This window comes from Adiantum capillus-veneris, chromosome 17 (assembly GCF_014529385.1).
Source record: "Adiantum capillus-veneris isolate H3 chromosome 17, ASM1452938v2, whole genome shotgun sequence".
NCBI classification, from domain to species: Eukaryota; Viridiplantae; Streptophyta; class Polypodiopsida; order Polypodiales; family Pteridaceae; genus Adiantum; species Adiantum capillus-veneris.
The window spans coordinates 137,194,088-137,221,084 of record NC_140947.1 but is presented as its reverse complement, the minus strand read 5'-3'; the positions used below and the strand labels follow the sequence as shown (position 1 = coordinate 137,221,084).

Below are 26,997 nucleotides of genomic sequence, written 5' to 3'. Positions count from 1 at the left end.
ACCTCTGCAAACTTTCGTATGAACCGCCTGTAGTACGAACACAGTTCCAAGAAGCTTCTAACTTCATGGACATTCCTCAAATCGGGCCAATCACGGATAGTCTCTATCTTGGCCGGGTCCATTTGCACTCCTGTTGCTGACACAATGTGTCCCAAAAAGTGTATCTCTGGTAGGAAAAAATTCACTTTTCTTTGCATTAATCACTAGCCTGTGATCTCGTAATGCCTGAAAGACTTGAAGCAGATGATCTCTGTGTTTTGCCTCATTCTTGGAGAAAACAATGATGTTGTCAAAGAAAGTGCCAACAAATAGCCTGTACTCTCGAAAAATCCTATCCATCATCTGGTTAAATGTCGCAGGAGCATTGGTTAAGCCAAAAGGCATCACCAAAAACTCAAATAACCCAAAAGTCATCCGAAAAGCAGTCTTGTAGACATCTCCTGGCGCTATCCTGATCTGATGATATCCACTCTTCAAGTCAATCCTGCTGAAGCACGAGGATCCCTGTAACTTGTCGAGTATATCATCGATCCTAGGAATCAAAAATCTGTTCTTGATGGTGATTTCGTTGAGAGTGCTATAATCGATGCACATTCTCCAAGATCCGTCTTTCTTCAAAACCAACAAAACTGGAGAGCAATACGGTGAAGTACTAGGTTGGACAAGACCCTTTTTCCAAGAGGTCTTTCACTGAGTTCATAATCTTTTCATTCTGTACTCGGCTCACACGATAAGGTGGCCGATTCGGTGGCATCCTTCCAGATATCAGATCAATGGTATGATCTTCAGGCCCTCTCAAAAGCAATCGGCATGAGCGTGGAGAAAAAAATCTTGGCGTTCTTTTCTTCAGGTCAAAACATATTCAACTTTTATCCATCGTTCAGTTCTCCCAAAAGAATGAGTAAGAAAACTGAAGTTCATGAAGTACAATCTCTAAGCCCTTCATTTATCAAAGTCGCTTTCTCGGCCCGGTAATCAACCACGGCGTAGTTCTTGTGGTACCAAGGGATCCCGGGTAGAACGTCACTCGCGTGCCCTGAACACCCCTGTCATTGGAAACAAAGTTTGCCAATGCTCGGTGTAATGGCAACATCCCATCCGGGTGCCAATCGAACTACCTCCGCCTGTGGCGTCAGTCTGTCGAGCGTAGTTCCAAATCGAGCCGCCAATTCTAAGTGAAAAGAAGTTGGCCTTGGCTCCTTCAAAAGAGCTTCCTGATCCTTCACTTTGCCCCGAAAGCGGCAAAGTTTGTACTTTCATTCATTAGATTCGGTGCAGGTCCCACGCCATGTGGTACCAGTTCTGCTTTTCTATCTGCCTTTTCTGCCACATTCCTCAGCTGCTCTCGAACTCTCAGACCTGTCGTCGTCTTTATCATTCTGTTCTTTCTGTGCCTTATCAGGGCACTTTGCGGAAATATGTCCATGTTCCCCGCATCCAAAGCACTTCCCCTCTCTGATGAAGCGAGCTCTCTCCTCAGGAGTAAGCTTGGGTCGTGCATCCTTTTTTTTCTCTGGGTTGCTCTTTTTCATTCTACTTTCATTCCCAGAAGTCTGTTCGGCTCGTTGTGTCATGGCCTCATCTGTGGGGTAGGTCAGACTGCCAGAGTGAATGGCAAAGCCCCGCTTCGCATGACTCATCAACTCCTGATCAGAAGCTAACTTCTGTTCCAAGCAGTGATTTCGGATCTCTGTTGGTAGACCCAAGGTAAACCGCTCAATCTGTTCTCTGAACGAGATCTTCTTGAATGAAGAGGCGGGTAGAAAAGAGCTCCACAATCTTTCACAGTAAGAATTCACTGTATCGCTCTTGGTCATCCGGAGATGGTTCCAAGCAGCTCGTATATCTCGCTCAAACTCTTGAGTCAACCAAGAAGAAATAAAAAGCCTCTTGAATTTCAGCCATGTAACTGGCACAGTCTTGCTTAATAGAAGCGTGGACCACCAAGTACGAGCATTCCCCTTAAAGTAAGAGGCAGCTCTCCGAATCTTGGAGTGCTCTGAATAGCGTCCTCCCGCGAAATGGATGTCAAACTGCTGTATAAAAGACAAAGCCTTCGAAGCATCTGAGTATCCTGAAAAGTATCAAACCTGATCGAGTGGCCACCTTCCTTAAACTCTCGGACTTTCTTGCTTTTATCTTCGAGAAAGTCATACTGGTTGGCTTTGTAAAAATTCTTCTTGTTCGCATAAAACTTTCCGTCATCGGAATCTGAGCTGTCTGTAGACGAGTCCTCAGTAGAACTGTCAGTCTCTGGGCGAGATTTAGCCTTCTTTGCCTTTCTCTTGCCCTTTCCAAAGCGTTGCTTCTTGCTTCGCTTTTTTACCTTTTCTGTCTTCTTTGCTCGAATCCGAGGAGCTAGAAGAACTGTCAGAAGAAGAAGAAGAAGAAGAACTGGGTAGGTCTTCAAACTTGACGCGCTTCTTCAATTTCTTTGCCTTGTCAAATGTCGACCGACGACCCAAATATCCCGGGAAGTCAGTGCCTTTCTTCTGCTTTTTGCCGTGCTTTTTGGCTTTCTTTTGCGTGTCAAAAAGCTGAGCAATCCGTGCATCAACCACGTTCTCCAGTTCCTGCTCCGTATATTTTCTTGGAGGCAGAAGGTTTCTTGAGAGCGGGTTTCGGGAGTGGTGTTGTGGTTCTCTGCCACTCCATCTGTACCTCTTCCAAAGAGGTCTGGTTCATATATTTTGCCATCTTCGGGTCCTTGGCAAAATTGAGCATCATCTTTGTTGCATCGCCAATCAATTGACGACGCTCCATCTCTCTTTGCTCCGCCTGAGTAGGCCAAGGCGGGCCATACTCTTTGTCTGAATCTTCGTTGTGATCCCAGCCCGCATCTCCAGATGCAGAGGGAGTCGACTGATCATTACCTGAAGCCATAGGTGCCGCGGAAAAAAAATTCGGGGATCGGATTTCCCGTAGAAGAGAAATCGGCCGGGCTCTGATATCACTGTAACAAACTTGGACACTCCAAGTCAAGAATCAACCGCGACAGCACCAAATAACCACTTCAAAACAATTCACAGATCACAATAGATTTGCACTGGCCCGGCGGAGTTCCGTGCCTAGAGATATTGGCCCCAAAGACTGGCGCCCCTTTCGGTATTTCTTTTTGTATTAATCAATCATCAAAGTACAAGAGAGCGGTTAGGGTTTCACTCTCAAACTCTGCGTCCAGATGCTCTGAGAAGTGAGGCCCTCACCACTAATTTAAAGGTTACAAGGGATGCCCAAAAGCAGAGCCCCAAAAGCTTTAAAAATCAAAAGCATCAATTCTCTCTCTTAGAGAGAGAGAGTCTTTTTTTTTAAATTAAAAAAAAGCAAGTTCTCTCTCTTTTATGCAAAAAGCAACGCCCAAAAGCTGCCAGCGCAAATTGCGGCGCAATTTTCGGAAAATCCGTACACCCCTGCCACGTGGCACTGGCGCCAGAAATTAGGGTTTCAGCCAGCAGTTAGGGTTTCCAGAAATTAGGGTTTGCTGCGAATTAGGGTTTTTGGCAGTTTTTTAGGGTTTCTGCTGTCCGCCACGTCATCACTTTGTGACAGTATCCTCCGAGGACAAGCCTTCGCAAGATGGCCCATCTGTCGACAAATGAAACATTGATTTAGGAGGCCAGAATACTCACCGCAGAACACGTATTGAGGGAATGCCGGCCGCCTTGGCAGCTATAGAGGCTGTCGTGCGAGGTGTCTCCAGGACAGTCTCAATCTCTAAGCCTATCCTGGACAAGAGTGGCAGGTACTCCCTCCTCAAACCAGGAAAGCAGACGGAGATGGGAAGGTCTGCCTCCTCTACCAAAACATTTGTAGCTGGATCAAAACCCCTCCACTGTCGAAAGTGGGCTCGAACTGCTCGGATGGCCAAGAGGCTCATCGCGATGACCTTGGCCGCCATCTCGGAAGTCTCGAACTCTATCTGATAGTAGCCGCGTCCGAGGAACTGCACATCCAAGATCTTGCCCACCTCTGCTAGAAGGCGGGTCTGGAGAAGATCATGCAGCTCTCCTCTGTTGGGTCTGGTGCCGAGAATCTTGCAAATGACGGAAGTCGCCTGAAGGCGTTCCACCTCTGCGGCTAGGCTCGCTTGCTCTGTCAGTGTATGAGCAAATCGAATGGTGGCTCAGTGGGGTCGGGCGAGGGGACTTCATTGGAGTCTCTCTGTGGCGGAGCTTGAGCCTCCATCTGTGTGTTGCTGTGAAAAAAAAAGGCGAAGAGGCGTCGACGAACGAAGACCTCCTGCAAGACCGAGCACGTCGAAAGTGCTGTCAAGACCACTCAAGCAGGATTGGGAGTGGACGAGGACATGGACTAGGGGCAGTGGGCAGGCGGACAGGGGCAGAGCAGGGCAACGAGCAAATGGGCAGACAGCGGGCAGGGAGACGGGTAGTGAACAGGAAAGGAAGGGGGGGAGGGCGATGGCGATGGCGAGCATGGGGACAGGGGAGTCTTCGGCCCGCCTGGCTGCAGCGAGAGAGGAGCAGCAGCATCTCCGACAGGGCGTTGCTTCCTTGCAGAGGATGCAGGAGCAGCATCCAGACAAGCCTTGGTTGGAGAAGCAGTTGCAGCAAGGCTCGCTAGGAGCTCGTCAGCACAGAGGAGAGGCGCCATGAGTTTGCTTTCCATCGACACGCATCTCAGTGGACCCAAGTGGGTGATAGAGTGACAGGGGCTTTCTTTGAGGCATGCCAAGGTCAACCAGTTGAGGAGGCCCGACAGGTCAATTGCTTCAGAGCCAGAGGACATGCGTGCAGTTGCTACTGACTTTTACCGGGACCTACTGTCTGCAAAGCTGCAGTCAGAGCGTCAAGATGCATGCAGAGAGTAGGTGTGGGCAGAGATGCCTTGTCTTGTGACTGAGGAGATGCGCCAGAGGCTTGAGCTGCCTCTTCAGCTAGAGGAACTACACGCGGCCCTTACAGCACTTCCCCGTGGTAGCTGTCCAAGTGAGGATGGTTTTACTCCCAGCTTTTTCTTGGAGTACGGGGTATTGCTTGGCTCTTATCTCTGCAACGCTTTTCAATACATCCTGCACACAGGAGAGATGCCTGATAGCATGAGTGAGGGCCTGATTTACCTCATTCCCAAGGAGGGTGGCTCCTTGGATGAGATTCGACAGTGGCGGCCCATCACGATCCTCAACTCATCCTACAAAATTCTTGCCAAGGCTCTGAGTTTCAGGATTCAGCCACTTCTAGAGAGCATTATACATGGGACACAGACAGGTTTTGTCAAGGAACGTAGTATCCTTGACAACATCTTTACTTTTTGGGAGGCATCGACCCTCGCACGTCTCCATGGTGAGGATCTGATGATACTTCTTCTCGATTTTGACAAGGCCTACGATAGAGTTGACTAGGACTTCTAGGAGGGCACTCTACGCAGGATGGGCTTCTCAAATGCTTGGATCAGAGGTGTGTCAGCTCTGTACAGACGGGCACACAGTCAAGTACTTTTGTCAGGAGGTAGAGGTGATCGTTTCATGCTCACACATTCGGTCAGAGAGGGTTGCTCTCTTGCCCCCTTCCTCTTTCTGTTCTATGCTGAGGCGATTAGCACGTTTTTGGTTTCACAGCAGGCTGGTTTACGTGGCTTAGCGCTCCCTATTCGGGGAGATGAGCTACTGGATGCTGAGTTTGCAGACGACTCAGTCTTGTACTTGGATGTCCAGGAGGCCAACCTACAGAGGTTTGAGCCGGCTCTTGAAACCTTTTGTTGTGCATCAGGCGCACTAATCAACTGGAGAAAGACAGTGGCTTTCTCGGTTGGTAGTGTTCCTACGCTTGATTGGCTGCCAGGTGAGGGTTTCAGATGGATTCACCCAAGGACTACAGTTCGATACTTAGGCTATCACATTGGCTTGGACTTGTCTCCTGGGCAACAGATTGCTCCCCTCCTCCTGTCCATCAGGAGGAATTTGTTACATTGGAGCTCCGCACGACTTTCTCTGGCAAGCAGAGTTGTAGTGGCCAACCAAGTGTTGTTGGCTACTATGTGGTACATCACTTCTTGTTGGATTTTTTCAAGTTCTTACATCACTCAAGTAGAGAGGCTGATCACGAACTTCCTTTGGTCGGGGCGTGACACTCAGATAGCCCGGGCCAAGTGGCATGGCAGGTCATCATTCTTCCTTGTTCTCAGGGAGGGTTGGGGATCATAGACCCAGCACAGCAAAGCAGAGCCCTTCTAGGGAGCTTTGTCGTCAGAGACTTCTTCCAAGGGAGGAGCCCTGGAAGGAGTTTTTGCTTTAGCGGCTTAGTGCTAGAGTGCCTCAGGTTGGAGGCCCCTAGCGACCTTCGACCATATGGATTTTCACAAAGATGTGCAGAGTTGGCCTGAGCAGGAGAGGAGGACCGCTTCGCTGTGAGTCTACTCGGATCCTAGGAGCAGCTGCGGAGAGGCCTAGAGCAACGTCAGCCTACTTGCACGCAGGAGCGCCTAAGACAGCCCCTTGTTTGGAACCCCATGGTTAGCACTCAGAGAGGCCACTTGGTTGGTAGTAGGCCTCATGTTTCCTGGAGTCCCATGGCAGAGGGTCCAGCACGCACTTTAGGTGACTGGCTACAGTTCTAAGGCTTGTCAGAGGAGCTTTAGGGCATCCAACTACAGGGCATGAGAGGGGTGCAGAGCATGTGTCAGGACACCTCAGAGGCACTACCAGCTAAGTGGCTCACACCTCTCAAGTCAGCAACGCCCAGATGGATAGGGGCCTTCACACGACTGGAGGTTCTCATCTCAGTTCGGGCTTGCTCAAAGACTGTACCCTCCCTATTTTTCGAGCTACACGACGAGGGACGCTTACACCGAATTTCAGTAGAAGCCCCACAGGTGGCAGAGTGCTGTTTCCAGAGGATCCGAGTTGTGGGCATCTGCGGGAGGACTTGTGTCATAGATCCTAACCCAGCAGCTCTTGAAACTCGCCACTGGAGGCTGTGGGCTTGGGAGAGTTGTCCACTGGCACGAGTGCAGTGGGATCCTGGAAAGTGGTTTTGGAGGGACCCTCTCTCTTCATCAGACCATCCACGTGTCCCTTTCTTTCAGTACACTGTTCGACTGGGACGTCACATACTGGCAGCACGGAAAGAGGCTCGTCCTACTGCAGCACCTCATTGGTAGGAGGAGGGTCTCACAGCTGAGTTCTTGTCAGCTTTTTGAGAGAGGTTGTGGGACTCCAGACAGCCGAGGCGAGTCACTTTGTTTCAGTGGCTGGTTGCACATCGAGCTACAGCAGTTGGGAGTTGCCTAGTACATAGTGATCTCTTGGCAGCATGCGCAGCTTTTGACCATCTTGTGGAGAGTCAACGCCACAGTCTTTGGGACTGTCCTTTGGCACAGCAGGTTTGGCTTCGCGTTCTTCGGCTGATGCCAGCTCAGCAGTACACTTGGGGGGCAGCTGCTTGGTCCACTCTCACGGGCCCGGCACTTCAGTTTCAGCTATCATCCACCAGCAGGATAATAGTGATGCAGGGGGGTCGACCTAAACTCCAGCCTGCTACAAAGCTTACTCCACAGGAGTGGTGAAGTGAGAGAGGAGTGTTGGGAGCTCATCTACGGCCTGACACTCTGGTTCATCTGACGGGCCAGCTGCGTCCGCATCTTCGAGGCTTGCCCTGTTACCACCAGCAAAGAGAGTTCAGGATCTTTGGCTAGAGCTGATCCATACTCTCAGAGGACAGTTCGAGAGACTCCAGGGCAGCTCCGAACGCATGCGGGAGCGTAGAGAGGCTGTACATATGCTGTTTTTGTCATTGGGAGAGTCTCCCCCTCATGATTGTTGTAGCCCTCTCTTGTAGAGGTGGTTGTAACCCTATGGGCAGTTTCATTAACTAATAGAAGGATCGTTTCCTCGGAAAAAAAAAAAGGGAGCAAAAGGCAATCAACAGCCTCTAGAACAGCCTGCACAAGTACAACTTACCTTAATGAAGTATACATACCACAGAAAAGTCATAAATTATTTTTAAGGGAAAATTATCAAAATACCCCTGTAATTTGAAAAATTCCCAAAAAACCCCTCAACTTTGGACTGAAATTCGCAATATAGCCTCAAAATTTTCCAAAATTCCAATCTACCCCTCGTGATAATAGAAAATATGGCAAAAATGGTAATCTCTTACAAGTTTCTATACAAAGCAGTCTATTCAAACAATTGAGCATGTCAAAATGCGGATTCTTGATGGTATTATGGACTCAAGAGAAAAATAGCTCCATATTAACACACACAAATGCTACCATTTTTGGGTATGTGGGTGATTATTTTTGGCTACAACTTTCTAAATACGTGTTTATGTTTTTGTAGAATATTTTGGGAATTTCCACAAATTTGAGGGGTATTTTGGTAATTCTCCCTTATTTTAATTCTTTCTTCAATCTGGTCAACTACTTCCTACATCTTCGAAAAAAACTTTTCAAGTATGACAGACAGGCATTAAAATTATTCAAACAAAAAGACACTAATATTGCAGTAAAATGGATTGTTCATATAAAATAACTCGACTAGCTCTTTTATTTGAAAACGAAAAAACAAAGATCAATAAGCAATCAACAGGCTTTAAAACAGCCCTGCGCAGGTGCATCTTGTAAATCTTAGAGAAAAACCACCACCTTTTCTCCTCCTTTTGTGCCTGTTTGTACCCAGACCTGCCCCACCTTCCTCTGGCAATTCCAACTAGACATAGAAACAAAAGCAGCAATAACATATCATACAAAATGAAGCCTGCAAGCATGTGTCAAAAGGACATGATGCTACCAACCAAACAAAGAGCACCTTTTCTTTTGCATTGTCATAAAGCACATCTAAACCCATACGCTGCGGCTGCTGATTCTGTTTCGCATCGATTACTTTCTCATGTATTGCTCGCTTTCTCTTCATTACTTCAACCCCACTTGCATTCGGTGTCTGTCATAGTAAATACTCATTATAAATCAATACCTTCACAAAAAGTTCCAAGCTTCAATACTTGTACAAAGGCAAGATCTCATAGCAAATTCAAGTTGATTTTTTGGAAATAAAAGAACTTTTATAGCTGCACAATCGATGATGTCTCCTCCAGAAAATTGACAAGGTCAAAACTGAAATAATGAAATAGACTTTTGGTTACTTTTGAATATCATGAAAATGATGGTAGAATACATACTCAGACTTTCCACCTACATTACTGTAACTCAATGTTTCATGCTTTTTCTCAGGAAGCTGTCACACATAGCTTGAATCATATCAACAGATCTCTCTCCATTCACACATCTCTCTCTCTCTGTCCATTCAGTCTCAGAAAGAATTTACCATAACCGCAAAGGAACCATCAATAACATAAATTTCCCTACAGTCTTGTAAGGTAACAAAAAGCTTTTTAATTGTTTGATGGTTTGATCTAGTCAATGCTGTCACAAAGTGATGACGTGGCGGACAGCAGAAACCCTAAAATTCCTGCAAACCCTAATTTCTACCAAAAACCCTAATTTCCGGAAATCACGAAGGCCCAAGAAAAAAAAAATTAATGATGAGCGACACAAATCCTAGCTTTTTGTTATGCAAGGATTTTGGATGAGAGAGAGAGTTGAATTGCTTTATTTTAACTCTCATTGAGAGAGAGACTTTTGCTTTCAAGCTTTTGGGGCTCTGCTTTTCGGCATCCCTTGTAACCTTTAAATTAGTGGTGAGGGCCTCACTTCTCAGAGCGTCTGGACGCAGAGTCTGAGAGTGAATCCCGACCCACTCTCTTGTACTTTGAACCGATTAATATAAAAAGAAATACCGAAAGGGGCGCCAGTCTTTGGGGCCAATATCTCTAGGCACGGAACTCCGCCGGACCAGTGCAAATCTATTGTGATCTGTGAATTGTTTTGAAGTGGTTATTTGGTGCTGTCGCGGTTGATTCTTGACTTGGAGTGTCCAAGTCTGTTACAGTGGTATCAGAGCACGGCCGATTTCTCTTCTACGGGAAATCCGATCCCCAATATTTTTTCCGCGGCACCTATGGCTTCACGCATGGATCAGTCAACTCCCTCTGCATCTGGAGATGCGAGCAGGGATCACAACGAAGATTCTGACAGAGAGTATGGCCCGCCTCGGCCAACTCAGGCGGAGCGGCGAGAGATGGAGCGTCGTTAGTTGATCGGCGATGCAACGAAGATGATGCTCAATTTTGCGAAGGACCCGAAATTTGCAAAATATATGAGCGAGACTTCTTTTCAAGAGGTGCATGAGCAGTGGCAGAAAACCACTACACCCACTCTCAAGAAACCTTCTGCTCACAAGAAATATTCAGAGAAGAAAATAGAAGAGGTGGTTGATGCACGGATTGCTCAGCTTTTTGACGCGCAAAAGAAAGCCAAAAAGCACGACAAAAAGCAAAAGAAAAGCACTGACTTCCAAGGATATTTGGGTCGTCAGCCGACTTTTGACAAGGCAAAGAAACGGAAGAAGCGTGTTCGATTTGAAGGAGTACCCAGTTCTTCTTCTTCTTCTTCTTCTTCTTCATCTGACAGTTCTTCTAGCTCTTCAGATTCGAGCGAAGAAGACAGAAAAGGTAAAAAGCGAAGCAAGCAACAAAGCTTCGGAAAGGGCAAGAAAAAGGCAAAGAAGGCCACATCTCGCCTAGAGACTGACAGTTCTACTGAGGACTCGTCTACAGACAGCTCAGATTCCGATGACAGAAACTTTTATGCGAGCAAGAAGAATTTTTACAAAGCTAACCAGTATGACTTTCTCGAAGATAAAAGCAAGAAAGTCAGAGAGTTTAAAGAAGGTGGCCACTCGATCAAGTCTGATACTTTTTCATGATACTCAGATGCTTCAAAGGCTTTGTCTTTTATACAGCAGTTTAACATCGCTTTCGCGGGAGGACGCTATTCAAAGCACTCCAAGATTCGGAGAGCTGCCTCTTACTTCAAGGGGAATGCTCGTACTTGGTGGTCCACGCTTCTTTTAAACAAGACTACGCCAGTTAAATAGCTGAAATTTAAGAAGCTTTTTATTTCTTTTTGGTTGACGCAAGAATATGAACGAGATGTACGAGCTGCTTGGAACCATCTTCGGATGACCAAGCAAGATATAATCAATGCTTATCGTGAAAGATTCAGGAGCTCTTTTCTACCTGCCTCTTCATTCAAGAAGATCTCGTTCAGAGAACAGATTGAGCGGTTTACCTTGGGTCTACCTACAGAGATCCGAGATCACTGCTTGGAACAGAAGTCAGCTTCTATTCGGGAGTTGATGAGTCATGCGAAGCGGGGCTTTGCCATTCACTCTGGCAATCTGACCTACCCCGCAGATGAGGCCAAGACACAACGAGCCGAACAGACTTCTGGGAATGAAAGTAGAAAGAAAAAGAGCAACCCAGAGAAAAAGGATGCACGACCCAAGCTTACTCCTGAGGAGAGAGCTCGCTTCATCAGAGAGGGGAAGTGCTTTGGATGCGGGGAACATGGACATATCTCCGCGAAGTGCCCTAAAAAGGCACAGAAAGAACACAATGATAAAGACGACGACAAGCCTGAGAGTTCGAGAGCAGCTGAGGAACGTGGCAGAAGAGGCAGATAGAAAAGCAGAACTGGTACCACATGGCGTGGGACCTGCACCGAATCTAATGAATGGAAGTACAAACTTTGCCGCTTTTGGGGCATAGTGAAGGATCAGGAAGCTCTTTTGAAGGAGCCAAGGCCAACTTCTTTTCACTTGGAATTGGCGGCTCGATTTGGAATTACGCCCGACAGACTGACGCCACAGGCGGAGGTAGTTCGACTGGCACCCGGATGGGATGTTGCCATTACACCGAGCATTGGCAAACTTCAATTGCAATGACACGGGTGTTCAGGGCACACGAGTGACTTTTTACTCAGGATCCCTTGGTACCACAAGAACTACGCCGTGGTTGACTATCGGGCCAAGAAAGCGACTGATAAATGAAGGGCTAAGAGATTGTACTTGATGAACTTAAGTTTCTTACTCATTCTTTTGGGAGAGAATTGAACGATGGATAAAGGTTGAATATGTTTTCACCTGATCAAAAGAACGCCAAGATTTTTCTCCACACTTATGCCGATTGCTTTTCACAGGGCCTGAAGATCAAACCATTGATCTGATACCTGGAAGCACGCCACCGAACTCGCCACCTTATCGTGTGAGCCGAGTGCAGAATGAAAAGATTATGAACCCAGTGAAAGACCTCTTGGAAAAAGGGTCTTGTCCAGCATAGTACTTCACCGTATTGCTCTCCACTGTTGTTGGATTTGAAGAAAGACGGATCTTGGAGAAAGTGTATCGATTATAGCGCTCTCAACGAAATGACCATCAAGAACAGATTTCCGATTCCTAGGATCGATGATATGCTCGACAGGTTACAGGGATCCTCGTGCTTTAGCAGGATTGACTTAAAGAGTGGATATCATCAGATCCGAATCACGCCGGGAGACGTCTACAAGACAGCCTTTCGGACGACTTTTGCGTTATTTGAGTTTTTGGTGATGCCTTTTGGCTTAACCAATGCTCCTGCGACATTTAACCGGATGATGGACAGGATTTTTCAAGAGCACGGGCTATTTGTTGGCACTTTCTTTGATGATATCATTGTTTTCTCCAAGAATGAAGCAGACCACAGAGATCATATGCTTCAGAGATACATTTTTTTTGGGGACACTTTGTCTCAACAACAGGAGTGCAAATGGATCCGGCCAAGATAGACACTATCTGTGATTGGCCCGATTTGAAGAATGTCCATGAAGGTGAAAGCTTCTTGGGACTGTGTTCGTACTACAAACGGTTCATTCGAAAGTTTGCAGAGGTTGCTTCCCCTTTGCATATCTTGATACAGAAAGGAGTCCCTTTCTCGTAGGGATCCACAGAGGTGACTGCCTTTCAGACATTGAAAGAGAAATTCACTACAGAACCAGATTTGACTTTGCCAGACTTGCAGAAGTCATTTGAAGTATTTTGTGATGCTTATGGTCGTAGTCTGGGGTGCGGTCTTGATGCAAGAAGGCCATGTCATTGCTTACGAGAGCCGATTGTTCTCTAGGCCGGAGATGACAGCACAGATTTATGAGAAAGAGCTTTTGGTGGTGATCCATGCTCTTACTCAATGGCGGCATTACCTACTCGGAGCCGATTTTACTGTCTTTACAGACCATCAGAGTTTGCGCTACTTCTTGTCACAGAAGCAGCTTTCGGAAAAGCAGATGCGGTGGGCGAACATCTTGTCACAGTTCCACTTCCAGATTGTCCATGTGCAGGTACAGAAGAATGTAATGGCACATGCTTTGTCTCGGAAGCCGTTGGTTCTGGCTATTTCCGCGATACATCGTAGGAGCTTCGAGGATATGGTCGATCACTATGCCACAGATACAGATTTTGCAGATATTTTCACATGGATACGGGATGGGCAGACAGTAGCTGGATACTTCCTTTGGAAAGGCTACTTGATGAAAAAGACTATGTTGTGCGTTACACAACCATTGAGGGAAAAGGTTATGACTGAATGCCACTGTCCACCTTTTACAAGTCACCGCAGCATTGCTACCACCATGAAGGGGGTAGAGAGATACTTTTTGGCCGAGACTCAAAAAGGATGTGGAAGAGTTTGTGCGCAGTTGCTTAGTATGCCAGAAGGTCAATTTTGACAGGCATAAGGCACAGAGATTGTTAAAGCCCTTACCCATACCCACCCGCCCCCGGGAAAATATTGAAATGGATTTCATTTTTGACCTCCCGAGAACACAAAATGATCACGATGATTTTCCGATTACACGGCACGTCTGAGACGATTGTCTCCGACAGAGACCCAGATTTATGAGTTTGTTTTGGAAGGCAATTTGGGAGAACATTGGCACGCGGTTGCAGTTCTCATCATCGATCCACTTGCAGACTGATGGGCAATCTGAGATTGCCAATTCAGTGGTTTTAGATTTATTGAAGTCTTGTATCTAGGATAAGAAGACTCAATGGGAAAAGAACTTACCTTTGGTGGAATTTGCCTACAATAACACGATACACTCTTTGACGGGGAAGACGCCATTTGAGATTGCTGAAAGTGCTCCGAAGGTTCCATCCTTCCTGAGCACGAAAGATTAGATATTTGAAGCGGATGAATATTCGCGAGATTTGGATACGGCTTTTGCCAAGGTTCGCGAGACTTTGCAGGAGTCTCAAGAACGACAGAAAAAGGCAACGGATCGCCATTGTCGCACCTTGAAATTGGAGGATGATTGGGTGCTCTTACGTTTTGAGAAGGCACGCCTACGAAAGAAAAAGGGAAGGGAGAGGCTTTTTCCAAAGCTTAGTGTGCGATACTACGGACCTTTCCAGATCAATGACAAGATAAATGATGTCTCCTTCCGATTGAAACTGCCAGATACTTGGAGGATTCACAATGCATTGCATGTGAGTCTCTTGAAACCTGTTAAGGGTGATGTGCCTGATGATGGGGAGCCTGATGAGCAACCCGAAGTGGAAGAAAACGAAGAGATCCTTGTTCTTGAACAGATTTTGGCACATAACGATACGAAGAAAGGTAAAGTCCGAAGGCGATTCTTGGTTAAGTTCAAGAACTTTCCTGCATTTCATGCGAAGTGGTCGGAGGAGGAGGACCTAGCAGATACTCCTCGGATTGTGAAACTTTACCTTGATGTTTTGGTTTAGCATAGTCTACTCCAAACGGAACCCAGAAATTCAGCTTGGCCGAAGATCTGGTGCACTGGGATGCACAAGAGGGGAGTTACTCCGCTCCTTTGTCAACAGATGCCTTGATTTTGATACTAAAGTCACTGATGTCTCTTTGAGCTTCAAGGATACTGAGAGCTGACAGTATTCTGCAGGATGACTTTATGAAATGGAATTCCTGATAATGATACTGATTTGTTTCTTCACTTCTTTTGAGTGCAGGAACTGATAGACGAAATGACTGCAGCATTTTGGTCTGATTGATCTCCAATAGACATGGTTGCAATAGGGGTTAGTCAATCAGACATCGATGAGGTCCCGATTGGACCTAGATGTGATTGCTAGCAACATTGCCGATAAATCATGGTCTAAGATCCGAATGAATGTTAAATGTCATGTGATGTCTTGTGATGTCTGGTGATGTCCTGTGATGTCGTGTAATGTGACTGTCGATTTTGTACATGTGCTAGATGTTGGTTCCTAGTACGTAGGTACTAACAGTCAGTGTCTGCTAAGACAGTTTATGGCTTTTGTCGATTTTGCAGGCGTAATCGCGGTCGATTACAATGCTTTCAAGAGGGGGTATGTCACAAAGTGATGACGTGGCGGACAGCAGAAACCCTAAAATTCCTGCAAACCCTAATTTCTGCCAAAAACCCTAATTTCCGAAAATCGCAGAGGCCCAAGAAATAAAAAATTAATGATGAGCGACGCAAATCCTAGCTTTTTGTTACGCAAGGATTTTGGATGAGAGAGAGAGTTGAATTGCTTTATTTTAACTCTCATTGAGAGAGAGACTTTTGCTTTCAAGCTTTTGGGGCTCTGCTTTTGGGCATCCCTTGTAACCTTTAAATTAGTGATGAGGGCCTCACTTCTCAGAGCATCTGGACGCAGAGTCTGAGAGTGAATCCCGACCCACTCTCTTGTACTTTGAACTGATTAATAAAAAGAAATACCGAAAGGGGCGCCAGTCTTTGGGGCCAATATCTCTAGGCACGGAACTCCATCGGGCCAGTGCAAATCTATTGTGATCTGTGAATTGTTTTGAAGTGGTTATTTGGTGCTGTCGCGGTTGATTCTTGACTTGGAGTGTCCAAGTCTGTTACAAATGCTCAGCTCTGCTGTGTCTGACACTTGTCTTCAGCTCAATTTGTGTGCAAAGAAGTCCAAGCATGTCCACTATCACTTAATGTGTCTAAAGTGACCCCTAGAGGTCCTTTTATTGTTTGAATAGGCAGCGGCAGATGCAATGAAGACACGGACTAGCCGCCGATCCGGTGGCCTCGACTCCAATCTGGCTCGAGCCCAATAAAATCCTATGACACTAGAGAACACATGCAATGCCACATATATACATTATATACAAGGCAACTATGGAGAGGAGTGATCACTGAGGTGGAATAGACAGAATAGGCAGTGGCAGATGCAATGAAGACACGGACAGGCCGCCGATCCGTCGACTCCAATCTGGCTCGAGCCCAATAAAATCCTCTGACACTAGAGAACGCCTGCAATGCCACATACATATACAACGCAACTGTGGAGAAGAGAGATCACTGAGGTAGACAAAGACCAGACATCTGAGAATGAGAGAGAGATCTGCAGAAGGCTCTCCATGCTGATAAAAAGCTGCATATACAAGTGACTAAGGGTGGTCCCTCAGTGGATAGACCCCTGGTACACACAACTTTATTGCCATTTCCATTTGCTCCTGCACATGAGACCACTGACTCAGCCTCCACCAGCAACAACCCCACGCATACTAAGAGAACAAGAAGCACCTCCTCCAGGTAGCTAGACTGATCGAGAAGAGAGACAATACACCAAGGCCGTCATCTGATGCTGCCCTCAATGTGTCATGAAGTCTCTACTCTCCATGGACTCCACCACCGTTGGGTGAGTGCCCTCTATATCTAGGATCGTTAGGCTATTGTTGCCCTAAGAGGATAAACGCCAGGGGTGTAGTCACATGCGGCTACGCCGACTGCCCAGAAAACACCAGGTAGGCTGCTCCACAAACGCAAGGTGGGCTGATGCAAAAACGCAAATCAGCCCCTCCTACAGAGCTGGCTGCCCATGGCCATAGGTTACCCACAATGGGGTGCCCTGCAGGGCTAGTCTACATACCAAAAGGGCACAACACCCCCCCCCCCCCCCCCGGCCTCACATATTTACTCCCCAGCAGAGGCTGCCTGAGCCACATCCAGCCCAATGACATGGATAAATAGGGCAAAAATATGGAAAATAGTGGGATAGGGCAAATGAGGCACATAGGGATCCGGGGAAATATCTGCAAGGCTGGGGAAAAATACTCCCAGCCAACAGGAGACTGAATGGCCATAGAAAGAGCCAAAACCCAAGGCTACACCTACCTAGAATAATCTTGACATGAGAAAACTACCTAATTTTTGCTGGGCAAAACCACAAAACAATCCTCACTCCCTATCACCTGTTCCTAGGAGATATCAAGACCAACCGGGTGAATCCAAAGAGATGCCAAACTCTAAACACCCCTCTCGGTTCTTGGAAAGGAAGACGGCCCAAGGAGTTGGAGTGACCCATCTGCAACCATAATGTAAGGGTTTCGGGTGCAGCAAATCTCGATGGGGAACTGCTACTCTTGTGTCCGAGAAGTAAAATTTTGTCCGCTAGGGAAGAATCCAACTCTAAGACAAGCACGCCACGGAAACCCTAGCAAATTATAACTTTTAAAATTCTCGACGTCTCTCAACAGGACTCTCTTCTCGAGCTGATAACCTTGGACGTCCAGTGTGATTGATATATCTTGCGGCTACCAACACTGCCACAGGAACATTGTCTGTCAAGGCCTGCTTTGACTATCCAAGCGCTTATGGACCATGCTGCGGTCGGCTACAACCTTATGGAAGAAATCTAACCCTAATCTTGGTGCAGGTTTCAGGATGGAAAGCCAGCTGTCTTTTCGAGCTCGATTGATGTCAAGATTGCTTTATAAGTTTTAGTTTTGTTTGAGAACTTGTTTGGTGATCCTGTTTGGAATTTGTTTGAAATGGATGGTATCTGTTTTGAACCTGTCTCGGTGCCAAATTGGAATTGTTTGATTTTGGTTTTAATACTAGTTTCAACGATTGGTGATTTTACTCCCGGGTGGAGTACTGAGAAATGATGTTTGAGAATCCTTGTTCATACTTTGTTTTGTTTTGTTTTCGGAGCGGGTAGGACTCCCCTCATACACCAAAAAAGTATACAAGAAGAACGACCACGACTCTGCGCCCAAAAGCCGAAGGCAGACGCTTTTGTGACTAGTTTCCTCTGGACTACGAGAGGCCAGAATTATCTACACTCTTAGGGCCATGACTAATCCCTTGAGAGACCCATTTCGCCAACTTGATTTGGGCGTGATAGCGACCAAGTACCTCTATTCAGAGGCCCAAGTACTGCGGGACTTGCTTCGGTCTTCCCTTTGGAGTTGCCTCATCCAAGTAACTTATTGCTCACCTCACTAAACAGTCTAAACTCCCTTTGAAACCCGACGGTTTTGAAACCCGACGGTTTTCCCCTAGGAAATGCCATACCCGCTTGGGAGGGCATCGGCTCACAGCTGGCGTCCGCTGAGGTTGGTGGTGTCTCCGTTTTGCACCTCCCAACCCCTTTTAGGTGAAGTTGACCCCCCTTGGGGGAATGGCACTTGGGCGCTCTTGTAGCTCATCTGGTTTCGCTTGGGGAGAATTACGTCATTTCCCCCGGAAGGGATCGGATTCAAAATAACAGCATAGGAAGGGGAGCATTATCTCCCCATCCACCTATGCAGAGCACCCAAGTATTGGGGTACAACTTCACCGAGGAACTTCGCCACAGGCACGTGCCCTGCGATTCCGTCCCTCGAGTGTGAATCACGGTGTACCCAGAAGGGCATCCGCTTCCCGCGAGCCTCCCCACCAAGGAGGATAACGGTCCTTTCTTCAGGGTCCAACGAAGGGTCGATTATGTTGAAGGTGGAGTTGAATCGGTCCAGCCATCTCTCCCTAGATTCATCAACCGCCGAACAGTTCATCAGCAAATGCAAAAGCGAACGACCCTCTAACTGGGAGCACAGCGTGCAAATGCTGTGTCCGCGCATGTAGCTATCCGCCAGTTTGAGCCCACCTACTCTCGCAAAAGCCAGCATTCTCTCCTCCTTCCTATTCACTATAGTGCTCCTATTGAGTTGCAGCAGGTATCCACGTGTTTGTTCAAAGCTGGCCTCCTTATAGGGCTCCTTGTTCATACTCATGGCCCGGACCCTTGTGGTTATTTGCAGGGGGAGTATTGAATGTTGGAAAAGTGATGTTTTTACTCATGACCCGGACCCTTGTGGTTATTTACGGGGGGAGTATTGAATGTTTGAAAAGTGTTGTTTGTACTCATGGCCCGGACCTAGATGGTTAGTTACGAGGGAGTATTAAGAAGTCTTGAGCAGTGGTTACTCTCAGCACCTCCAAACGATGCAAGCTGCGGTCTGGGAGGTGTTTGGTTGTAAAAGGCCTCTACATCTCATGGCCCGGACCTTTTTATGTTATTTACGAGAGGAGTGATGAGGGAGTCGTTGAACAGCTCATGGCCCAGACCAAGATGGTTATTTGCGGGGGGAGTGTTCATCGACGGTTTTATGTTTCTATGTCTTGTAACATGCATATGCCACATCATCACAGCCAGCGTGAAATCCAAAAATATGTCCGTACAACAGCCACGTCATCAACTTGCCACGCAATTGAGTGTGGGTGTAGGGGCTTGCTTTGCTTTAATGTCTTTGGGTCACTTGGGCCCCATCGGGTGGGGTCCCATAAGTTGGTGGGGACTTCTTCTGCTTCTTCTTCTTCTTCTATTGCTTCTTCACTTAGGGCTTAGGCCCCTCGGCCGGGATCTAGAGGTTGGCTCCATTCTTCAGTGGCTTGACACGTCAGCAATCGGTGACAGATAAGAAAGAAGTGGTACTGGAGATAGAAGAATCCCCCTCTCCTGCCAAAGCCAACTCTAACACATGCACTGGAACATGCACATGGTTTGCTTCATATTGGATGAACAAGAGTCAGCTAACATCGGAACTGAAACTTCCATCCTTGGATGGAAAAGAAAACAATCAAAGAACACACTCACCTGATTCTTGGATGGAAAAGAAAACAATCAAAGAACACACTCACAACAGTATCTAGTCATCTCATCCAGATAGACATCTTGATGCACTAGAATGTCATTCAATTCACATTGAGTTCACTTAGCCATCACATCCACATTTTTTTGATCTCTAATTGATGTCTAGATGCACTAAGTTCATTAGACAAAATGTTACAGACATTGCATCTTTCTCTACATGTCTCTAACAATACACACATGAAGAGCACATGTTTTCAATTTAATTAAGAAATTTTACAATTCACTGCACATTTGTTCATAAAGTCATTGTGCAAAATGTTGTCAACCTCTCAGTTTCCTAAAATCTCAAAAAGAAATTAGTGACTTTATTCAATCTAGACAATATGTGAGAAAGGAGAGGAGTGGCTCCTCTCTTGTACAATCTGCCCTGCACCAGATTCAACCTGTTGATTCATCGGTAACTTTTGGCATAGACACTGCTAACAACCCAAAGGCTCAAAGGTACAGCACTCTCTGAAGGCAATTTGCAATTCCTCCTCCATCCACTTTGGATCGAGGACCGAAAAGTACCCTTGACTATATTATCCGGTGGACCTAGCTTACCTTTTCTATTGTGTTCTTTTGCCATGCGAATTGTTGGTAATTGTTGGCCTCTCTGTCTTTGGCACCTGAATCTCGATAAGTGGAATTCTTTGATCTACCTGCTCATTCCCTTCACTTTCTTTCCTTGTGAATCCTCTAATGAACTTGCATCTGGTTTCCTTCGTTCGTCGCAACCCTCAAATGCGTTACCATCTGATTCCCTTTCAACTCTGGAAATCCTGTTGAGTTGTCTCTAGTTCCCTTGATTCACTCTCTGCACTAGAAGACTCTAGCCATGTTGAGGTGGATATTGTCCTGTTCGTAGGATAAGTCAATGAGCCGGCATGTGTTACAAGCTTGGATACTCCAAGCAAGAAATCAATTGCAACACACGAACAGAAATTGCAAAATCACTGAACTTCATGAGAGAGAGAGAGAGTCAACACGGCACGGCGGAGTTCTGCACCCAGATATACACTGGCCCCAAAGATTGGCGCCCCTTTCGATACTTCTTTATTATTACAAGTCGCTAAAGTACAACTCCCAAGGGTCCTCTGCTCTCAAACTCTACGTCCAGATGCTCTACATAGTGAGAGGCCCAAGAGTTCTTTTAAACTTACATGAGATGCCTAAAGGCCTAGAGGCAGAGCCCCAAAAGCAATCAGTTCAAAAGCACGTCTTCCAAAAGCATCTGCTCTCAAAAGCTATCGCTAGGATCTCCCAAAAGCAGACAACGTAATTTGTGGAAATCTTTATAGCCTGCCACGTGGCACAAGCAACGCAAAACGCGAAAATTTCGTACTATCTTGCCACATCATCATCCGTTTGGATTGCCATGTCAGCATGTCAATGCATTTTACAGAAACCCTCAGAGTTCAAGCTTTGGGATTTTAGGCCCCTCCATCGCAGGTCAGAAATTCTTTAAGTTGGTTGGTCCAGTCTCTCTTGTCCACTCCGCCATTTCTCTTCCAGTTGGGCATGCCACGTCATCACTTCGTGACATTCCTCTTCTTCCAAGAGTGCTTCAAGCCTTTCATTATCTGGTTCATCTTCTTGACAAGAGCTCTATCCAGCTCTTTCTGCGAGTACAGTTTCCGCTTTTCTGCACCCATCTGTCCTTTCAGCTTTCTTCTTGACATGAGAGGAAAATCAATGGCCTCTCGCCATCTCGCGTGAATCTCATCCATCGGGTAAGTCTTCAAATACTTCACATATTTTGGGTTATGGGAGTACTTCATTGATTTTTTCACACACTTGTAAACCTGCAGTTGACGTTTGTACTCTGGCAAGCTTCCCAACCGAAAATTTGCCTAATTTTTCATTCTTTTCTTCAGTTCCCGCGCCGGATTTCAACATTTCTTCACCTTCCCGCTCAAAGGTATTATCTCTGTTAGATTCTCCACAAGAACCCAGGTGTGGTCTTGGGTTCTTTATGGCTTATGCCCCTTAAGACAAAGCAATGAAGACAGCACCCGATACGCAATGGACTAAGGGTGGGAGTGGCTAATAAGTCTGCAGCAGAGACACGAAGATTCCTTGACGACGAACAAAACCTTCACTACTCTGTCAGATTCTCCTCGAAAACCTGTGCGCTGCACAAGAGATTGGATCCTCCGTAGAAGAAGAATCTTTCTGAGCTCTGATACCATTGTTATAGGCTTCGACACTCCAAGCGAGAAATTAATAGCAACACGCGAACAGAAACTTCAAAATCACTGGACTTTACTAGAGAGAGAGAGAGAGAGAGAGAGAGAGAGAGAGAGAGAGAGACAGAGAGAGAGAGAGAGAGAGTCGACACAACAAAGGGGAGTTCCGCGCCCAGATGCACTCGCCCCAAAGACTGACGCCCCTTTCGGTATTTCTTTATTATTGCTCACGACAAACTACAACTCCGGAGGATCCTCTGCTCTTAGACTCTCCGTCCAGATGCTCTACAGAGTGAGGCCCCAAGGAATCTTTCTGATTCTTCATAAACAGTTCAAGAGTTACCTAAAAGCAAATTCTCAAAAGCAATCGGTTCAAAAGCACTTCTTCCAAAAAGCATCTGCTCTCAAAAGCTAGCGCTAGGATCTTCCAAAAGCAGCCAGCGTGATTTGTTGAAAATCATAGAGCCTGCCACGTGACACCAACGACGCAAAACTCAAAAATTATGTATTGTCCTACCACATCACTGTCTGAACGAACTGCCATGTCAGCATGTCAGCACATTTTACAAAAATCCTGCTCAGCATTCAAGCTTTGGGATTTTTAGGGTTAGGCCCCTCGGCCAATGCTCAGAAGTTCTTTAAGTTGGTCAATTCAATCTCTCTTGTCCACTAAATGTCACAAACTGCTACGAGTCAAGTCACTAAAGAGCAGAGCCAACCTTCAGATCACGGCGGAGGGGCCTAAAACCTAAGAAGAACAAGCAACACCAGAAGAAGTCCTACCAACTTATGGTACCCCGTTCGATGGGGCCCAAGTGACATAAAGGGATTAATATAAAGCAGGATCCACACCAACACACAAAGACTTACGGAGTTGATGACGTGGCAACAGTACAGACGCTCCGAAAATTGCGCTGACATGTTGACGTGGCAATTGTATGGATTTTCGTAAATTACGCTGGCAGCTTTTGGGCATCGCTTTTGGATCAGATGCTTTTGAGTTTGAAGGCTTTTCATGTAAACTGCTTTTGGACCTAGGGCCTTCAAATATGAGGCCATGGGCTCATTCTCGGGCATGCTTCTAGACGAAGGTGTAGAGGATGAAACACCGAAAGGGGCGCCAAGGTTTGGGGCCAATCCTCTCTAGGGTGGAATTCCACCACTCCGTGTCGCGTGTCGTCTCTCTCTCTCTCTTTCAGTCTCAGTGTTGTTATTGAAGTGCTAAAAGTCTGTTCAGTCTATTCTTTTCTATTGGCACGTGGTGCCCCGTCTTGTGACACTCCGCCATTTCTCTTCCAGTTGGGCATGCTACTGTCACACAATGATGACGTGGCTGCCCAATGCCACCCTTTGGCATGCGCTATGATGATGTGGCTGCCCTGTGGGAACCCCGGAGAGCAAAATGCTGACGTGTCTGACTGTCCCGGAAAATGTGGAGGACTTGCCACGTGGCAGCAGTACGGACGTCTGTGATTCTCGGCGCTTTTTGTGGGTTGATGCAGGGTAGATTTTGGCATGCTTTTTGGCTACGCATGTTGGGAGAAAGAGAGAGCTTTTCTGCTTTATTTTTAAAAAGCTAATTATGGACAGCTTTTTGGGACTTGTTTATTTTTACAAGCAAGAGAGAGAGAGAGCCTTTGCTTTATTTGGGTTTTTTATTTTCAGCTTTTGGGGCTCTGCTTTTGGCATCCCTTGTACTCTTTAAATATGTGGGTAGGCCACTCACAACTCAGAGCATCTGGACACAGAGTCTGAGTGTGAGCGCCTACCCGCACTCTTGTACTTTGAACACAGATTAATACAATAAGAAATACCGAAAGGGGAACCAGTCTTTCGGGCCAATATCTCTAGGCACGGAACTCCGCCGGGCCAGTATCGAATAAATTGTGAACTGTGAATTGTTTTGGAGTGGTTATTTGGTGCTATCGCGGTAGATTCTTGACTTGGAGTGTCCAAGTCTGTTACAGTGGTATTAGAGCGCGGCTGATTTCTCTTCTACAGGAAATCCGATCACTAATTTTTTTCCCACGGCACCTATGGCTTCAGACAAGGACCAGTCGACTACCTCTGCATCCGGAGATGCGAGAAGGGATCACAACGAAGATTCCGGCAAGGAGTATGGCCCGCCTCGCCCTACTCCGGCGGAACGTCAAGAGATGGAGCGCCGACAATTGATCGGCGATGCAACAAAGATGATGCTTAATTTTGCCAAGGACCCGAAATTGGCTAAATATATGAGCAAGACTTCTCTCGAAGAGGTGCATACGCAGTGGCAAAAAACCACAAAACCACCCCCAAAACCCGCTCTCAAGAAACCTCCTACTCCCAAGAAGTAGATAGAGAAAGAATTAGAAGAGGTGGTTCATGCACAAGTTGCTCAGCTTTTTGACGCACAGAACAAAGCTAAAAAGCACGACAAAAAGCAGAAGAAAGGCACTAACTTCCGGGGTTATTTGGGTCGTCAGTCGACATTTGAAAAGGCAAAGAAACAGAAGAAGAGTGTTCGATTTGAAGGAGTACCCAGTTATTCTTCTTCTTCTTCTTCTTCTGATAGTTCTTTTAGCTCATTTGACTCGAGCGAAGAAGCCAGAAAAGGTAAAAAGCGAAGCAAAAAGCAACGCTTCGGAAAGGGCAAGAAAAAGGCAAAGAAGTCTAAATCTCACCCCGTTAGTGACAGTTCTTCAGAGGACTTGTCTATAGACAATTCAGACTCTAATGACAGCACCTTTTATGCAAAGAAGACGAATTTTTATAAAGCCAACCAGTATGACTTTCAGGAAGACCAAATCAAGAAAGTCCGAGAGTTTAAGGAAGGTGGACAGTCCATTAAATTTGACACATTTTCTGGTTATAGGGATGCTTCAAAGGCTTTGTCTTTTGTACAGCACTTTGACATCGCTTTCGCGGAAGCGTTACTTAGAGAACTCTAAGATTCGAAGAGCTGCCTCTTACTTTAAGGGCAATGCTCGAACTTGGTGGTCCACACTTCTATTGAACAAGACAGCGCGAGTTAAATGGCTTAAATTGAAAAAGCTTTTTATTTCTTCTTGGTGGACTCGAGAGTATGAACGTGATTTACGAACTGCTTGGAACCGTCTTCGGATGACCGAGAAGGATACAGTGGACGCTTATTGCGAGAGATTCTGGAGCTCTTTTCTACCCGCCTCTTCATTTAAGAAGATCTCGTTCAAGGAGCAGATTGAGCGGTTTACCTTGGGTCTACCTACAGAGATCCAAGATCACTGCTTAGAACAAAAGTCAACTTCCATTCAAGAGTTGATGAGTCATGCGAAAGGGTTTTTCCATTCACTCTGACAATCTGACCTACCCCACAGGTGAGATCATGACGCAAAGAGCCGAACAAACTTCGAAAAATGAGAGTAGAAAGAGAAAGAACAACCCAGAATAGAATGAAAAGCATGCACGACCCAAGCTTACTCCTCAAGAGAGGGCTCTCTACATAAAGGAGGGGAAATGCTTTGAATGCGGGGAAACTGGGCATATCTCCACGAAATGCCCTAACAAGGCACCGAATGAACAAGATGACGAAAGGCCAGAAAGTTCTAAAGCAGCTGAGAGACATGGCAGAAAAGGCAGATAGGTACCACATTGCGTGGGGCCTGAACCGAATTTAATGAATGAAGTACAAACTTTGCCGGGTAAAGGGAAAGGTAAGGAAGCTCTTTTGAAGGAGCCAAGGCCAACTTCTTGAATTGGCGGCTCGATTTGGAATTACGCCCGACAGACTGAGGCCACAGGCAGAGGTAGTTCAAGTGGCACCCGAACGGGATGTTGCCATTACACCGAGCATTAGCAAACTTCGTTTGCAGTGACAGGACACGCGGAGTTTTACATAATTGCCTTGGAAGGTTGTGACGTTCTACTCAAAATCCTTTGGTACCACAAGAACAACGCCGTGGTTGACTACTGGGCCGAGAATGCGACTTTGACAAATGAAGGGCTCAGAGATTGTACTTGATGAACTTCAGTTTCTTTACTCACTTTTTTGGGAGAGAACTGAATGATGGATGAAGGTCGAATATGTTTTGACTTGAACACAAGAACGCCAAGATTTTCTCCACACTCATGCCGATTGCTTTTCAGAGGGCCTGCCAGGCGAGTTACCACCTACTCGTCCTGAAGATCATACCATTGATCTGATACCTGGAAGCACACCACCGAACTGGCCACCTTACCGTGTGAACCGAGCCCAGAACAAAGAGATTATGAACCAAGTGAAAGACCTCTTGGAAAAGGGTCTTGTCCAACCTAGTACTTCACCGTATTGCTCTCCACTGTTGTTGGTTTTGAAGAAAGACGGATCTTGGAGAATGTGCATCGATTATAGAGCTCTCAACAAAATCACCATCAAGAACAGATTTCCGATTCCTAGGATCGATGATATACTCGACAGTTACAGGGATTCTCATGTTTCAGCAGGAATGATTTGAAGAGTGGATATCATCAGATTTGAATCGCGCCGGAAGACGTCTACGAGACAACCTTTCGAATGAATTTTGGGTTATTTGAGTTTTTGGTTCTGCCTTTTAGCTTAACCAATGCTCCTGCGACATTGTACCGGATGATGGACTGGATTTTTCGAGAGTATAGACTACTTGTTGGCACCTTCTTTGACGACATCATTGTTTTCTCCAAGGATGAGGCAGAACATAGAGTATATCTGCTTCAACTTTCACGCATTACGAGATCACAAGTTAGTGATTAATGCGAAGAAAAGTGAATTTTTCCTACAAGAGATACACTTTTTGGCACACTGTGTCAACAGCAGAAGCGCAAATGGATCCGGCCAAGATAGAGACTATCCGTGATTGGCCCGATTTGAAGAATGTTCATAGAGTTGGAAGCTTGGATTTTGTTCGTACTATAGGCGGTTCATTCGAAAGTTTGCAGAGGTCGCTTCCCCTTTGCATATCTTGACACAGAAAGGAGTCCCTTTCTCGTGGGGACCGACAAAAGTGACTGCCTTTCAAGAATTGAAACAGA

General features: G+C 46.3%; 1 protein-coding gene across 1 annotated transcript in view; it reads right to left on the bottom strand.

The window, feature by feature from the left end:
- LOC147438154 (putative DEAD-box ATP-dependent RNA helicase 29) overlaps positions 1–26,997 on the bottom strand; it is a 63,048-nt gene that overhangs the window by 14,241 nt on the left and 21,810 nt on the right. Inside the window, exons 4-5 of the mRNA XM_086487488.1 lie at positions 8,765–8,896; positions 8,602–8,665 (exon numbers count right to left, since the gene is read on the bottom strand). Coding sequence (XP_086343614.1) covers positions 8,602–8,665; positions 8,765–8,896 — 196 coding nt within the window. The remainder of the gene's footprint in view (positions 1–8,601; positions 8,666–8,764; positions 8,897–26,997) is intronic.